The 17,972-nt window shown below is 43.8% G+C and overlaps 1 protein-coding gene across 1 annotated transcript; it reads left to right on the top strand.

Moving 5' to 3' along the window:
• The first annotated feature begins 8,204 nt into the window (after window positions 1-8,204).
• On the top strand, window positions 8,205-14,309 carry LOC129203742 (interferon alpha-inducible protein 27-like protein 2B). The gene is made up of 3 exons (XM_054818626.1): window positions 8,205-8,442; window positions 13,108-13,254; window positions 14,124-14,309. The coding sequence occupies exons 1-3, from the start codon at window positions 8,295-8,297 to the stop codon at window positions 14,150-14,152; spliced, it is 324 nt and encodes a 107-aa protein (XP_054674601.1). The 5' UTR covers window positions 8,205-8,294; the 3' UTR covers window positions 14,153-14,309.
• The last annotated feature ends 3,663 nt before the right edge of the window (window positions 14,310-17,972 follow it).

Raw genomic sequence — 17,972 nt, 5'->3', positions numbered from 1 at the left:
CGGTCCCTTGGACCCTGCAGCGCTGCTCGCAGACACACACCATGAGGGCGCGCTCCTTGGGCGCAGAAGTTGCCCTGCGGGAGATGAGGAAGAGAGCTGACAACCCGCACAGCAGAGACCACAAGTGAATTCACGTCCTCTGGCTTGGGCTGTGGACGGGGGGGGGGGGGGGATGGGACACGGACACACACGGAACGGGGAGGGGGCCTGTGCCAGCTGCTTCTCTGCGGAGCTGGACCCACCAGACCTGCCCTAGGAGCATCTGCTGGTTCAGGTTCCCTGGCTGAGGGAGCAGCTGCCCGCAGGGACCGGAGCCATCCTGAACTGCTCAGCGCTTGCCCTGGAGCACGTACTGTGCCAGGGGCTTGTCCACGTGGTGATCACGAACTAGAAAAAGTTCCCGTGCTTGTATTTGCTTACTTAATGTTTGTAGATGGTGTATTTTGAAATGGCTTTATTAAGGCAGTAATTTGTGATTACATTTGAATAGCAGTGGGAGCTCAGTGTTAAAAATAGCACTTTGACCGTTAATTCCATTTCTTCGCCTTTTATTTTTGTTTTCACCACATTTATTTCAGAAAAAAAGCACCTTATATTCTCTTAAGGGAGAGGTACAACCAATTACTGGCTTATATACTTGGTCTATTGCCTTCATGAATCTGCTTCCTAGGTTCCAGAAAGACTTACGATTTTCCATCACATCTATACGTCTTGAAGACTGCATGAACTGATTAATACTCTTTTCATTCCTACAGTCTAGAATAGTCTGTATTCCTGTATTCTGAGGTTATGATAATATAACCGTGCATGCAATTTCAAGATCAACTGGAACTTTTACTCAGCAGATGACACAGTTTCACCACTTATCTGTGTGTTTCTTTAACGGAATAATATATAAGGGAACAATTCATCTTTATCTTTACCTCCATTTTGAGGCTCAAAAAATAAAAGACCATGCTGCTGACATTTATTTGTCAGCTGAAGTAACTTTCCATGCTTTGGAAAATAAGACTTTTAGCCCTAAGGAAAGGATCCTTCAGTGCAGGAATAATGGCTTGTGTTAAATGTCTTTGGGATAAAAAATTACTTCACTAAGAACATTAAGCACTGACTATTCCATGACACCTTTCAAGTACCACTCTCCTTGCAGCAGAAACTAACAGCCTTGAGAACGATGCCCAGGCTTTCATTTCAGTCTCTCAAAAGCGTGTGATAGCTCAGGATGGGAAATTAAAGGATCAGCTGGAAGCTCGCTGAAATAATGAAGACTTCCTTGGAGACAGAGAACAAATGGGAATGTGACTCCATGGCTGAGTGGTGCTTCTGCTCCCAGTTCTCCCCTTCCTAAAGGGCTGAGTCCTCATCTGGGTGAATCCTCTGAGCTCGAGCATTCAAGGCAGGACTTCTCCCTCTTTTGCAGTCTGTTTTGAGCAGGGCCTCATCCGATATATTTGGATTATGGACCAAAGTCCTGGCATAGACTGCAACGACAAGACTGACTATGCTCACCAACATAATATTAAGGTGAAAAGCAGAGGTGCCAGTGTGGGGTAGGGTCCAGCTTGGGGGAGCTCTGAGGAGTACAGGCTGGAATTCAGATTGTGAAGTGGCCGCCTAACTCCATTCACGGTCTAAACTTAGTCTTCTCAGGCCACTTATTCAAAGGCTTTGTTTCTGGATTTCTAGCTGGAAAATCCATGGAAGTTCAGCTGATATTATGAGTATGCAGTGCGTACAGATTTTAAACATGTCTGTAGTTCTCTTTTTAATAGTACACAAAATTAAAGCATCCAAAATTGGAATTTCCCCCCCCCCCCCAAAAGCCACCAGTGCAACTTTGTGATTTGTTTCATCTGTAATGCAGGGATAATGATGTCTTGCTTTTAATAGATGAAAACGATAATAAAAATCCAAATGAGATCCACTTAGCCTAACCCTGGATAAGACTGACATGGAAAAATCACACTTACCTGTAAACTCCTTTCTAACCTTGGTTGTAAAACTTCTGGCTCAATCACTTCCCAATCTTTTTCTAGCTATAGTAACTTTTACTAGTAGAAAGACCGGCAATTTAAGGGAAGTGATTCTTCCCTGTACCACACACTCATGAGTAGTCATCTTTACCTTAGAAAAATGGATGACGAACCTGCATTATTTAATGTATATTCTAAAAAGAGCTCTAGAAGTTCTTGAGAGGCATTATTATTTATTTATGAGTGAAAGTGTTTTGCTATTGATTAGAGATACACCAGACACATACCTAAATAAAGTTGAAAGGCAAAATGTTTTAGGTATCAGAAGTGTCCCCACGAGCCCCTGATTTTCTAAGCTATCAGTAGCTCTTTACCTACTTATGTTCTAAAGGTAGGGTTTTAACTGTGCTTTTTAGATCTGAAATAATGAGGGATATAAAGACGAGGGAGATTCTCCTCAGAAGTACACAGAGAAAGGACAACAGACAACAGATATAAGCTGTAGAATTCTGACTAGATATACAGGGGAAAAAATCACTATAAGGGTGGTCAAATACTCGAGCAAGTTGCCCAGAGAGGATGTGGAATCTCCATCCTTGGAGATACTTAGAACTCAACCAAGTGTGTCTCTGAGCAAGTGACAGGGTAAGTCCCTGGCTGGACTGGATGATCTCCAGAGCTTCCTTCCAACCTAAATTTTTGTATGATTCTATGATTATGACTATAGAAAGACCTCTTTCACATTCACATGAATCATGTGATGTCACGGTGTGAGCTCATATCAGTCCCTTGATGTCATAATATCAGTCTTGTGGGGTTCATTTCTGTTCCTGTTTTATACTACGTCAATTCTGACAGAGACTGAATTTTTAAAATCAGAACATTGTGTTTGCTGACCTACTCCAAGCATGACCATGGTCATATGCTAAATGCTTGTTAAGTTAATTGCTTTTTTAGAGAGCTCACCTAATACAGCTTGATAACAAGGTTCCTAATTTTTCACAGCCAATGTAGTTTTATAACTAATGAAACTAGTACTGCCTTTATTATGGAGAGCTTCAACATTTTTGACTTATCTAGATGGCCTCTTATTCAAGTGGAGTTACTTTGGAAGTGTTTTGGAATATGTATATCAGTTATATGTGGCTTGTATGTATTCCTTCTTGGGTGAAATGAAAAATTTAATTATATGAAAAAAATGCAAATTGCTGCCAACTGTGTTAACTGTGAGAGAGTTGCATTATCTTCTAACATAAATTGTCAGTGAATTGAAGAAAAGACGTTTTGGAAGCTGATCTGATTACTGTCAGGGAAAGTGCTGAAACTCAATTGTTGGCAAATGTCCAGTACCCATCACTGAATGATCATCACCTCATCATTCAGCCTTCTCAACTGACATGCAAAACAACATCCAAATATTCATTGCACATCTGTGCTGGACAGATTATGCATTAGCAATTCAAATCAATTCAATGTACAGGCAGTTTCTGTAAAGGCGTCTGTTTGGGTGAGATGCCTTGTTGTCTGGGATGGATAATAAGGCAACTCTGTCTAATCTTGGAGAACAATCAACCCATCTTGAGAAGGTGACTGACTACGTATGCTCTTGCCCTGACAGCACTAGAACAATGGCCCCATAATGCACTTGACTCAGCTGGTAATAAAATCTACTTTTGATTAGCAGCCATGGCTTGTGTCAATCACTGCATGATGTACCATTGTCCTCTGGTCTTGAACACAGTTTATTTACAGGGAAACAAAAGCTTTTTGGATATGGCTGCTGCCCAGAGATTGCAAAATAGATTGAGCTGTCAGCCTCACACACTAGATGAAGATTAATGAGTTGTGCAGACAATAAATATGAAGCAATGACCATAAATATGCTAATAGGTATTATCCATATACACTATAATTGCTACAAAAATTAAAAAGTAGTGTGAAGGAAATAGGTCACAGGGTGACAGATAGATAATCTTGGATGCTGAAGATCTTTGGTTCAGTCAGATTCTCTACAGGTTTATTTCCTTCAATTAGACCCTTCAAAAGAGTAATTGTTTAAAAGCTGTTTGAATAATCTCTTTTGAAACAGAGGTTTATGGGAAAATGTTTATGAAAAAGTTACTTCAATGGGCATGTTATTGGAATGAAAAAGGTGACTACCAAAAGAAGGCTATGCAGAGATTAATGTCTGTGATGAGCTGCCCAGCTTCACTATGAGGAAAATATCTCTAAGTGGCACACTAGCGAGGACTCCAAGGAAATCGTACGGAAGAGACACAGCAGCTTATATCCACAGGCACAAGTGAATAAGGTCATTCCTGAGCAGTATATAGAAGAGTAGCATGCACATCTGGTTGTGTTGGTTGGTTTGCGGTTTTCAGCTTAGTGTGCCTTTTTTCTTTTTTTCCTTTTTTTCCTTTTTTTCTTTTTTCTTTTTTCTTTTTTCTTTTTCTTTTTTTTTCTTTTAAAAAAAAGTTTAAAAAACTGAAGGAGGGAAGGATGCCCACAGCTCAGATTTTCAGAGTACTTCCAATCAAGGCTCTGGTTTTCCAATTCCTTTCAAAGAGCACACAGTCTAGACAGCACATGATTTTTGGCACTTAAGGATTTCATTTGAACCTGAAACTCAGGGAGTTAAACATCAAACTATGTTAGCTACATGTATAAATGCTTCAGCACCTCAGGCTACTGAAATTGTAGTGACGCTGAAAATAAAGGCAGTTGTACTCTTGGTATTCATGGCTGTGACTCTCTGTTCTCTGAGGCTTAGAAGTGCCGCTGGATGCTTTTCAGGTCAGCTCACACCACCCATCTCCTCTCCTCAGATTTTTAGCTTCTGGAGCAGGGAAATTAATCAGATACTCTCCCAGATCCAATTTACTGTTATAATGTCAGGCTCAGTGATACAAATGGGTTATTTTCTCTTTCCTTCCATACTTTAACTAGAAGTTGCATCAGTTTGGCTCTTAAACTAGCACTGCTTGGATTTTTGGCAAACAGTCCACAAAGACTTACAACTGCCTTAGTGCTTCTGTGCCAGGCTCCCTGCAAACTCAGCTGGACATCAACTACACTTGCCTAACGTCCTGGAAGTTACACTTTCTAACCAGAAATACCAGTCAAAAAAAAGGAAAACCAAAAAAGGTAGGGGACCATTTAGGGAAACGTCCCACACAAAGCTGGCAGGTGAGAGGAGAAGCACGACTTTCTGGATGAATCAGTGGAGGGAAAGGACCTCTGGAAGATGCGGGCTCAGGGACTGAGTTCTTGCTCCCAATCCCACCTCAGCAGTGACACTGAGTCTTCTTAAACTGGAGGCTGTGATGTTAGTCATGTCACATGTTGCCAGGGCACAGCAAGACCCCGTCCCGCCACCCCAAGCAGGGTGAGCACAGCAGACCCAGAGATGATAGGCAGGTTGAACCAAGAGTCCAAACCATGAGGAAAATTTGTAGCGGTAAAGTAAGTCCAAGGTCAAGCCAGAAACCTGTGTCAACAAATCAAGTTCAGGTCTGGTGATGGTAGCCAGGGTCAGTCCTGTGATTGCTGGGCAAGTCTATCCTTGCTAATCAGGCAGGTCCAAGGTCAAGCCGTGAAGACAGGCTGCAGCTCAGTCTGGATCAATGAGGTATGGCTGTGATGGAGCTGCAGACAGGTGCACCTACAGCATCGCTCAGGCAGGGACTGAAGGCCCACGGGAGCCTGGCCGGGGCTGTTAAGACCTAATAGCGGACTCAGCCCTGACACAGGTACAAGAGATTGACCTTGTTTTCACTCATTTTCATACAACAGATTGTCCCAAGTTTTCATAATAAGCTGAAAACAAGTAAAAGCAAACCTCTTCCAGGTCAGAACTTCTCCATAACTTACATTTGCTGTGCCACTACAGTAACAAGAGCATGAAGGCAGGCAGAGCTCAGCTGTTTTTAGCATGTTATGTGTGCCTGCTTACTGCAACTGCTGTTTATCATCCAACTCACTACGACCACATAGCAGATTTTAGAGCAACCTCCTTGCTGACTAGGTCCATGGCACATGTAAATAGAGGCTTCCCTTGAATCCCTTCGGTGGCTTCCCTCACCTTATTACGCTGAGTTTCTTCACCTTGTTTTTATGAGGCTACTATTAATTTCTCCTTCCCCTGCTTATTCACTGATGTCTCTGCCAATCATGAATTGCCTTGAGGCACTTTGCTTGCAATAAAACTGTTATTTTATCTAATTTTAACTATTTTTAGTTAAACAACTTTGTATATCCATTACAAATTGTGTTTTAGGATTGAGTAAAAGGTCATCACATATAGAGTGCCTGCAACTTTGCGAAGCTTTCATTCCCCATGGCTTTGCCAGACTTCATCATAATTTCCTGATGGCCTATTTGGAATATTAAATAAATGATATTAACAAAGCACCAAAAGATTTTAGCAGTTTTGAAGGAAGGATCTGTAGCAATATGTACAAAGAAAGTGACATTTTTTGTTTTATTGTCACTTTGAAGAGGGCCTATAGCATTAATTGTCCTGTTCTTACATGGAATTTTACTTGCATTTAAGCTGCAACTTTAGATATTTTACAACACTAAGTAATTCAAAATGATAAATGAGAGACTTGAGACATTATGGGGATAAAGATGCATCATAATTACAGAAGCCCTAATGCAAGCAGAGTAGAAAATAAAAATAACAAACAAACAGCATCATGGTTTAACCCCAGCCAGCAGCTCAGCCCCACGCAGCCACTCGCTCACTCCTCCCTGGTGGGGTGGGGGAGAGAATCGGAACAGTGAAAGTGAGAAAACTCATGGGTTGAGGTAAAGACAGTTTAATAGGTAAAGAAAAAGCTGTGCATGCAAGCAAAGCAAGACAAGGAATTCATTCCCCACTTCCCACGGACAGGCAGGAGTTCAGCCATCTCCAGGAAAGCAGGGCTCTGTCACACGTAATGGTGACTTGGGAAGACAAAAGCCATCACTCAAATGCTGCTGCCCCCCCCTCTTCCTCTTCCCCAAGCTCCTTATAAATGGAGCATGACGTCATATGGTAGGGAATATCGCCTTGGTCTGTCGGGGTCAGCTGTCCCAGCTGTGTCCCCTCCCAACTCCTTGTGCACCCCCAGCCATCCCGCTGGTGGGGTGGTGTGAGAAGCAGCAAAGGCCTTGGCTCTGTGTAAGCACTGCTCAGCAGTAACGAAAACATCCCTGGGTTATCAACACTGTTTTCAGCACAAATGCAAAACATAGCCCCATACTAGCTACTATGAAGAAAATTAACTCTATCCCAGCCAAAACCAGCATAATTAGAATTAAGGAAAACTAACATATATGAATTAAAGAAAAACTGAATGCAAGAAAAGAGTTAAAAGAACAGTGCTGCTCAGAGGTACATGGGCCAGATATCTACTGCTCAGATAAATAACACATATAAGAAGAGACAAATGGACTTTATATCCTTTGTTCTATAACCCACTGTGTACAAGATACAGATATGATACAACAGTGAAAGTGTTATGTTTTTATTCTATATGTTTTCACTTGGAGAGACATCTCTGTGGTAGTGCGACCTAATCAGATATTCCTCTTTACCTAAGGAGGAAGGAGGACACCCATGGATTTGTAAACAGCCTTATTTAAACTACTGGCTAAGAAAAACTGAAATAAAGGAGTGCGTGTCATTTGCAAAGGCCTGTTCATCAAAGATGGAGGCTCTGCTTTAGCAGGATTTGCATGAGGAAGAATAAAACATCTGTGTTAATCTGCCCGCATGATGTAAGGTCCCCTAACAGTTCTTTCCATAAAGAAATTAATTTCAACCATCCGTTGTTAATTGAGTTCTGATTTCCAGCTCTCTGTAAACCATTTTTTTCAGGAGTAGCTGCACCACAGCTGAATTCTGGGTGCTATAACCACCTTAAGTTTCAGTTTCCACATGACCACCACCTTGCTGCCTTTTTGTCTATTGTCTTTACTCAGAGTTGTATTAATTCTTAAAATGAGGGGCTATCTTCTACAGGTACAGATCAGTACAATGGAGTGCAATGCAAAAGAATGAAGAAGCAAAGTTCTCAGCCATGTGAGCTGCCAATCAATGCTTCATCCGCTACTGATTTGCTTTAGTATCATAAGAGGAGATAAGTTAGTTTGCCTAAACTTCACCTTGCAGTTTCACAAAGTTCAGTTTCATTTCCTGGATAAGGATAAGTTTTGGTTTCGTTTCTCCCTGGTGATGGCAGCAGTTTCACTTCTTTGCTGCTAGCTAGACAGTGTATAAAAAGACTGGCTGAGCCTTGCGATGCTTCAGTCGATTCCACACCACCAGAAAGAAAAATGTCTGACCAAAACGTCCGCAAAGCTGGTTTTACTTCCTCTGGGATCTCAAAAGGATCGATTGGTTCATCAATGATGTCCAAGGAAGCAAAAGGTTCTGGGGGAGGCGTGCGGTCTGGAGGCCCTACTTCTACCCTCCAAGGAATGGGTATGAGTAATTTCCTCTGTGTGTGTGGCTTAGTGCACAGAGTGAAACTTTTTTTTTTCTTGATAATAAGCTTGCCAAGTAATTTCTTCTCTCCTACATTCCTGTATTGCACTGAAGACAAAAGACCCCTGTATTTAACTGCATGTTATGAGTGGGATGCTATTAAGGGTGTTTTCTGTGTATGTATGTATGCATGAATGTAGACATACATATGTGGTATTCATGAGGGAAGGGACAGTGTTTATTTGAAGTTTGTGCTATCTCTCCATCCTGCTAGGAATCATCAATAATATGGAAAGTCATGGTAGCAATAAGCAACGACACACTTATGCAAGAACATGATCTGTGTACCTACATTTCATATAAAGTATCAGATCTCCCTTGCTCTTTACTCACACGCATCCGTACAGGGAGAACCCATAAAACCTTATGCAAACGCTATAGCAGAGGGAAATTAGTTGCAGTCCAAGAGCTGAATTCACAAAGGGGATATATACACATCCTTGACAGCATATATCTAAGTACTAAAATTAGGCATAGCTGGCTTTCACATGAGCTAACCCCACAGGTGCTTGCTTTTCTGTTGCATGCACAGAGCAATCCCTGACCTGACGACTCTAAGCAGCTTGGCACTTGTTTAACCCCAGGTCCCGCGGGATTCATGCACGAGGTATTCTCCCTGCCAGTCCTGCCTGTGTGACCTGATTCAGCAGGCATCCTCTAAGCAAGCATAACTCCGCAGAAGAGAGTGTCCCATGTAATCCTGCTTTACCCAGCAGCACAGTAGTTAGCTCGCTGACCTTGGATGAAGGCTTCAAACCCCTTTCTGCTTTAGGGTTCTTGGACCCACATCTCCCACGTGTCAGGAGTGTGCTAACCAACAGGCTGGTTATGGGTGGGGATCTCCGCCCTACTGGTCAGCTGCTGGTCTGCTCCTTTTGTAGTAAGCAACTAGAAGTCTACTGAAGGATGGAGCTGAACCTGACTCTACCAGCCATAAAATGGGTGTTTGGCCAGGTGAGCTGGCCAGGGTCCGGATTTGGGGCATATTTTAATAGTAAAAAATGTGGTAAGCTTGATTGAGATGAAGGGGTTTTTTTAAGATATGATTTGTATTGCTGCCAATATTATTCATAGCATGAAGCTCTCTAGACAGTGAGGCAGTAAGTGACATAAGGGTCTTTCAGAGAGATACTGCAGGTGACTCCTGCGAGGCAATTTTAATTTTTACTCTGTATGATTTAGTCAGTGAGTTTTGGTTACTGAATACAGTGTTTATTGAATATGCAATAGGAAAGAGCTTAAGGGATGGTAGCAGCAGAGAGACAGAATATGAGACAGTCAGGAGAGAAGGAGGACCATGAGACTGACGAGCAGGAAGAGCTGCTCTCAGACACCACGCTGCATTAGCAGCAGAGATCCTGGTCCACAGGAGATGACAGCTGCTTAGTCTAATTGTACGCTAGAGCGGAGTCAGCTGCACAGTCTTGCCTTCTGTTACACATAAGGGTGGTACAGCAGTGCTCAGCACACCCATAACCAGTGGCAAACTCTTCAGTGGTGGTGCCCTGTAGAGAGCACAAAGTTGCAGTTTCTAACCTAAAAGACTGAAGACTTAGAAACATAGAATGGTTTGGGTTGGAAGGGACCTCAAAGACCATCTAGTTCCAACCCCACTGCCATGGGCAGGGACACCCTCCACTAGACCAGGCTGCCCAAAGCCCCATCCAACCTGGCCTTGAACACTTCCAGGGATGGGGCATCCACAGCTTCTCTGGGCAACCTGTTCCAGTGCCTCACTAATCTAACAGTAAAGAATTTCTTCCTAACACCTAATCTAAATCTACCCTCTTTCTGTTTAAAGCCATTACCCTTGTCCTGTCACTACACTCCCTCATAAACAGTCCCTCTCCAGCTTTCCTGTAGGCCCCTTCAGGTACTAGAAGGCTGCTGTAAGGTCTCCCCAGAGCCTTCTCTTCTCCAGGCTGAACAACCCCAACTCTCTCAGCCTGTCCTCACAGGAGAGGTGCTCCAGCCCTCTGATCAGCTTCGTGGCCCTCCTCCTGACTCTCTCCAACAGCTCCATGTCTCTCCTGTACTGGGGCCCCCAGAGCTGGATGCAGTACTCCAGGTGGGGTCTCACCAGAGTGGAGTAGAGGGGCAGGATCACCTCCCTCGACCTGCTGGTCACACCTCTTTTGATGCAGCCCAGGACACGGTTGGCTTTCTGGGCTGCAAGCGCACACTGCCAGCTCATGTTGAGCTTCTTTCTCATCAATCAATACCCCCAAGTCCTTCTTCTCAGGGCTGCTTTCAATCCATTCTCCACCCAGCCTGTAGTTGTGGTTGGGATTGTCCATGTGAAGGACCTTGCACTCGGCTTTGTTGAACTTCATGCAGTTTGCACAGGCTCACCTCTCCAGCCTGTCAAGGTCCCTCTGGATGGCACCCTTCCCTCCAGTGTGTCGACCACACCACACAGCTTGGTGTTGTCAGCAAACTTGCTGAGGGTGCACTCGATCCCGCTGTCCATGTCGCTGACAGAGATGTTAAATGGTGCCAGTCCCAGTACCGACCCCTGAGGAACGCCACTCGTCACTGGTCTCCACTTGGACATTGAACTGCTGATGACAACTCTTTGAGTGTGACCATCCAGCCAATTCCTTATCCACCGAGTGGTCCATCCGTCAAATCCATGTCTTTCCAATTTAGAGACAAGGATGTTGTGCAGGACAGTGTCAAATGCTTTGCACAAGTCCAGGTAGATGACGTCAGTCACTCTTTCCTTATCCACCAATGCTGTAACCCCATCACAGAAGTCCTCCAAATTTGTCAGGCATGATTTGCCCTTAGTGAAGCCATGTTGGCTGTCACCAGTCACCTCCTTACTTTCCATGTGCCTGAGCATAGTATCCAGGAGGATCTGCTCCATGATCTTGCCAAGCACAGAGATGAGACTGACCGGCCTGTAGTTCCCTGGGTCTTCCTTTTTACCCTTTTTAAAAATGGGGGTTATGTTCCCCCTCTTCCAGTCGGCGGGAACTTCACTGGACTGCCAGGACTTCTCAAATATGATAGAGAGGGGCCTGGCCGCTTCATCCGTCAGTTCCCTCAGGACCTGCGGATGCATCTCATTGGGTCCCATGGACTTGTGCACATTCAGGTTTCTTAGATGGTCTTGAACCTGATCTTCTCCTACTGTGGGTGGTTGTTGATTCTCCCAGTCCCTGCCTTTGCCTTCTGTGATCTGGGCGGTGTGGCTAGAGCCCTTGCTGGTGAAGACTGAGGCAAAGAAGTCACTGAGTACCTCAGCCTTCTCCATATCCTGGGTAACCAGGTCTCCCATTTCATTCCAGAGGGGGCCCACATTTTCCCTAATCTTCCTTTTCTCACTGACGTACCTATAGAAACTTTTCTTGTTGTCCTTGACATCCCTGGCCAGATTTACCTCTATCAGGGCTTTGGCTTTCTTAACCTGCTCCCTGGCTTCTCGGACAGTTTCTCTGTATTCCTCCCAGGCTGCCTGCCCTTGCTTGTATCCCTCCACGTGCTGAGAATCTTTAGAAGAGAGAGAATCAAAGTAAACATTTAACAACACCTAGTTTTATTCTTGCAATGTCTGTATCAACTATGGACTTTTATGAAAACCACTATTTTGGTGAAGAGAAATATGCATGATTCAAGAAAACCTTAGCCATGCCTACAGGAGATACTCCAAAAGAGCTTTTATCCATGTGAAAAATGCTAGCTCTGTAACATTGCCAAGGCAGGTGTGAGCTTTGGCTCCCTGCAGCAGGAGAGCTTGCCACACATTCTTTGCCTGATTGAGAGCTAAAAGGGCCTGATTTCATTTCCGCAGGTGCTCACTGAAATCTCTCGCTCTTCAAACACATCTTCTTAACCTTTTCATTCAGACTGTAACCCCTCCTCCCCCCAGAACAAACACGCTCGAAGGAGCAGCTGATTCTGCAGCAGGGCATGAGTATTGTTCAGTATCACTTTAGAGAAGATTTTATAACAAGCTCATCACCAAAATATTTGAGCATCCTCCAGGAATGCTTTAAGCATTATCACTAACGTTTGTCATTGCTAATGCTTTACTCCTCTCCCAGAAGAATAATTTGCAATGGAATACTTTGCTTGGGGCTTATTTGTAATAAGATGGAGACATATATATATAAATTGGCCACTGGCTACCACAGCTTGCTGTACGTGAATTCTACAGGTATCTATTACGCATGGGTTTATGCTATGGAAAGTGGGGTGAAAGGAACATATGTGTCACCTGGAACAGTAAGTGGTGAGGTCTGCAACAGTCTTTAGTTCCTGTAGGGGTTTGTTCCACAGTCCTCAGGCAGCCTCTCAGAAAATTGTGATTTCAGCAGAGACAAACTGTGCTGGAAACTGTTTTGGAGATCCAAATTTATCAAAAACAGTCTGTGCAAGATTTTCTTTGTGTTCTGGGAACATCCACAAAACACCGCAAATGTCCTTTCCCCAAGGTGGCAGCTAAAAAGCAGTATACTGCTGGAACAAGTCAAGTAATCAGGAGTCTTCTTGTCTTTTGAAACATTTGCTAGCCTTGACTTTTTAAAAGCATTGTAGTTTATAATTATCTTGTAAGGTTCCCTCCAGTCAGTAACATCTTCTTTGTAACTGTTGTAGGTGCCAAAGGCTCAACTCATTCATCAGGTTTTACCAGCAGAGGGATCTCCAGTGGATCCCAGGCGTCTAAGATGATGTCCAAGGAGGCCAGATCCCATGGAGGTGGAACTCCCAGGGGTGGTACAACTGCCACTGTCCAGTCCATCTGTAAGTGAGAGTCTTCCTAATAAAGATGAAATAACAAACGACTTCCAAGAATTCAGCAGTATTTCAGCTCAAGTGTACATTTACTAGGTGAAGGGATGCAAATAAGAGAAGTGGCCGCACTGTACTTGAAGCAACATTTCTCCTGTTTGTTGCTTTATACTTGGTGGGAAGCTGCAGCTAGGGAATTATCGGAAATAACTATGCCACAAAGTTGCAAAGATACGGGTGGATAGCAGAGACAGAAATCTGAAATACATAGTGACGGAAAAAAGGCCAGTGGAAGTTTAGGTTATACTTTAATCAGCACCACAGTGGAACTTCATTAATTCTTTTTCAAACTCAAATTCAGGACCAAACCAAGAGCTTCATATTTAAACATATGAAACAGATTAAGTGGGAGGAAACAGTGAAACATGCGAATGGAGTTACCAAGCTGACAGACAGGAATCATTAGTCCACTTCTTGTGGCCTTTTAGAACAGCTTAGTTTTCTTACTTCAAAGGAAATTCGCTGGGTCAAAAGCAGAGGGATCTACGTGCACTTACCAGTTCAAAGCAGAGAACAGCACAAGTTTTCCTCATCACCCTGCCAAGTTAATGTGGCCCACACCTAGCTAAATCAAACCAAGGTATGAAGAAGCCTGGTCTTTGAGTGCACCAGTAAAGAGGGTCATCATGGTAGTATTGGTATATGGTAGGGCATTGGAGTCGAAGTTCTTAATTTCAAAAAGTGTCTTTCAAAGTGTAATGCAGACCTTTGGTCTCTGACCTGGGAACGTTTGTAACCAATGCTCAGATATTCCATATGTTGCACTGTACGGCAACTTTGCTTGAAGTTGTTCTCACACATTTCTTTGTATTTATCCTTAGCAATGGGTGGCAAAGGAGGAAGACGCTGAGTAGAAGAGAAACATCAGTCTAGAAGTAAGGTCTGCAAGCAGTTCATCCTTTACCAACACGGTCATTTGATAGCTTCTCCCCTTCCTTGCTCTTCCCATCACTGACATGAATGGCAAGGTCTTTTTCACACTGCAAATAAAGCTTCTATTAAAATGATGGATTCTTGCATGAATTTAGTGGGGATGACGATGGGGGGCAGTTTCTTCCTTGTTTAAACAACCTCTGAAGCGTTGGCATGTATTGATAAATGGAAGCTAAGGTACTTTGGACTGCAAGGGTGTCTTACAAAAATCCTGGGTTTAGCAACTGAGAGGTCTTTAGATTTTCTAGCAATGGAAATACAGGTAGCTTGCTTTGTTTATTTTACAAAAAGTGATCACAGTGCAAAAGTCACCCAGTTGTGAGAGCGAAGCATAGAAACGCTTGTTAAGGGGCATTCAGCAGTTCCCTTTGGATGTACTTCTAATGGGCTATCAAATTAAATTCTACTTAATTAAAACTGCACATAAGCAAATGAGAACAAGTCCCAAGAAATTTCATACCTCAGAGATGCAACTGATATTTGTATCCATCTACTGTTTCTAAGGTCCCTTTCACATTAATTTGAAGTCCCTGTGTGTTTATTGACAGATGTCAGCTTTGTCACAATTGAACTAAAACTACTCCTGTAAACCTCTTGTGATACTTGAGAACAGATAAGGAAGAGAGCCTGTCTTCTCTGGTATAGATCTCACTATTGGGGCCTCTTGCTGTTCCCCACACACCTGACTCCTTTCCTTCATATCTACTCATACAATGACATTTCCCCAAATACACGTAACACCGTCCATTCCCTGTACAAACTCCCACATACATACTGCCCTACACTTCCATCTTCCTCCTGGCTTTCTAGCTCCTCATCTGGCCTCCCCTATCACCTCCTTCCCCCTGTATTTCTAACAAAACCACACAGTGCAGCTTCTCCTTCCCTCTCCCCGCCCCAAGACGAAGGGAGAGAATGTCACACCTTCAGGCCAGAAGTTAAGAGGCGCTGGGTTTGTGGTGCTGCAGTCGGTGATTTTCTCCAACGGCTTCTGTCACTCAGCTTGAGCATTCCCACCTCAGCTGCCTCTCTTCACGGCTGGGAGACGTGTTTGTACCCGTGTACCTCATGCTTTCGGATACGGTCTTCTCCCTCCTGCCTGGCACCTTCCTGAATGGACATGAGAAATCAGCGTTTGCGTTCCATTGCCGCAAAGTTAAATTGAATTATTTGATGAGGGGAGGAGTGCTAGCATGGAGGAGAGGCTGACGAAGACGGGAAGAAAGGTATCTTCACTTGCCGTGCTATGCAAAGTATTAAAAGGCAATTGAAAAACAGTCTCCTTTCCATGGGATGGAGCTGCTCTTTTAGCAAGGTGCTGTCTTGGGCAAATGCTTAAATGTAACCAGGAGTTGAAGTCATAAAATCATAGAAAGATTTCGTTTCAGAGAGACCTTGGTGTGAGGGGAATGGGGGCAGTTCTCTAGTCCAACCTCCTGCTCAAAGCAGGAGACTTAATGTTAGACTTGTTTGCTCAGGGCTTTGTCCAGTCAGGTTTGGAAAATATTCAAGGAGGGAGATGCCACAGCTTCTCTGGGCAACCTGCTCAAAAGTTTCACCACTCTGACAGCTGAGATTTTTTTCCGTATGTTGAAATAGAATTTCCTTCGTTGCAAAGTCACACTGACTCCAATGGGCCCTTAAGTGCATACTTAGTAGCAATGTATTTTAGAGTTTTCCACTTTAGAGATTCACCAATAAATATGCTTTCCTGAACCGGAACCTAGATCTAAAAGTGGTGCAGATGGGACATCCTTTGCAGAGCTCAGTGCCTCCCAGTGCCACCACTGGGAACAGACACACTATCTGCAAAGCACGTACTGTCACATCAACAGGAACCGATGTTTTCTCTCTCCCCAAACATTCTGTACAATTACACATTTAGAGATTTCTTCACACAATAGTAGTAGCTTATATTTATATGTTAGCTTTCATGTTTAAGGATCCCAAACTGTTTTGCTCACTGCAAAGGAAGTGCAGCAACATAATGAAATGTGGGGGTTTTTTAAGGTCAGACACCTTCTAACCTGAGTGGCAGTTTATGGGCTGACATGCATGTGAAAGCCTCCCTGCTCATTGCCTGCATGCTGGCTATCTACCGCTAAATTGTTACCACTGTCATAAATATCTAATTGTAATAATGCTGTTGTATTCTGTAACAAATAAAGACAAGGAATGAAAAACATCATGACCAGGTGAAAATGAAAAAAAAAAAAAAAAAAGCTGTTATGGAGCAAAAAAATGAAGTATTCAGGACTCACAGACGGCAACCAGCCTGCAAATCTGACTGAGAAATGTGGGGCATGCTCTCTGAAATGGTATTTTAGATGCAATTTTCAGCCTTTCTCCCAGCCTATTTCTTGTCTCCTCTAGCATCTCTCCAGATCTCAGCCACCTCTCTGCAAAAATAATTTTCACACGTGCCCCAGTCACCATTAAGCACAAGGCAAAAAGTTTGCCCAGACATAAGCAATAGGATCTGGAAACCAGTGTCACCAACCCCTGGAGAGGGAAAGGAGGGGGAGGCTGCCGGTTTTGCTCTGACAAAGTTTTTGTCTGGTTCTCTGTTCCGCTTGCCCCTGCTTATAACAGGCCTGGCTTTCCCACTGTCCCCACCAAAACAGCCTCCAGTTAAGCAATCCCCTTCCCTCTCACTTTCAAACCTGTTCCATAGTCATCCTCAGTCTGTTTTTACGGCAGCACCTTCACAACCGCTGCAGGACATCAGCAGGGTCCCGGTTACTCTCCTCTCCCGCCTCGGCTTGCCCTCTGCAAGAGCTGTGTCGGAGCACTTTGCTGGCTTCGGCTCTGTCCCCCTGAGCTCATGTCACCTCCGAAAAAGGCTGCGGTCGCTTTGTCAAACGGGTACTGGGGTATAGGTAGAGAAAGCTGGCTATGTGCCCAAGGGCACAGCTAAATTTTTCTAAAGCATTTTAGGGTACCTCGTTCATGGCTGCTTCATCACAGTTCTGCCGTCTCTTTACACAGGAGGGAGGGAGCATGAGGTCAGTGTAAGGCAATGTAATTTTGACTGAACAGCACTTCATATCTATTTACTGCAGATTATAGGATGTGGGCAAGTAAAAGGCAAAGGAGAAGCTGCATCCTGTCCTTATTGATTTTTACAGATCGTCAGTGATTCTGCTTTTGCAGCCTTGTCCATCCAGCATAATAAAAATAAAAGCATTGAAACTCTGGATATTTGGCATAGCCTTGGTGTATCTGTGCAAAGATGGAATTGGCAGTTTGCTGGTCTTCAAGTCTGGGCTAGTACATGGCTCTGATGAAAGCCATCCTACACTTCCCTCCCAAGGCCTAATGCAGCAGCCTGTGACTACTAAAATGTAGCTGTGATCTACCGGCAGATCTGAATTCTGTTCTGTGCCCTTGGCACTGGCAGGAGGCAGAGCAAGAAGGTCCATCCTGGCTGTTTCCCATTCAGAGATTCCCCCACGTGCAGATGGCAAGGTACGCTGCCAGAGAGCACCAAGGACCTACGTTCCCACAGCATTCAAACATCTGCTTTAGCTATAATGATGCTTAAGTGAGTTGTAACGGTGAAGCTAATGTAAGAATGACAAGAAATAGTAGAAAAAGTCAAGCACCTACATAACTCGTCAGACAAACAGTTTTGTCAACTGAAGCTGTATTATCTGAGAAATGACGTGTGGCCATTGCATGACAATTAAAGACTTGGTTTCTTATTTACCTGCAGAGGGGGAAGATTTAAAACTGGG

The sequence above is a fragment of the Grus americana genome, chromosome 2 (assembly GCF_028858705.1).
Source record: "Grus americana isolate bGruAme1 chromosome 2, bGruAme1.mat, whole genome shotgun sequence".
NCBI classification, from domain to species: domain Eukaryota; kingdom Metazoa; phylum Chordata; class Aves; order Gruiformes; family Gruidae; genus Grus; species Grus americana.
Note: the sequence above shows the minus strand (reverse complement) of the source record. Positions and strands in the feature narration are given on the sequence as shown.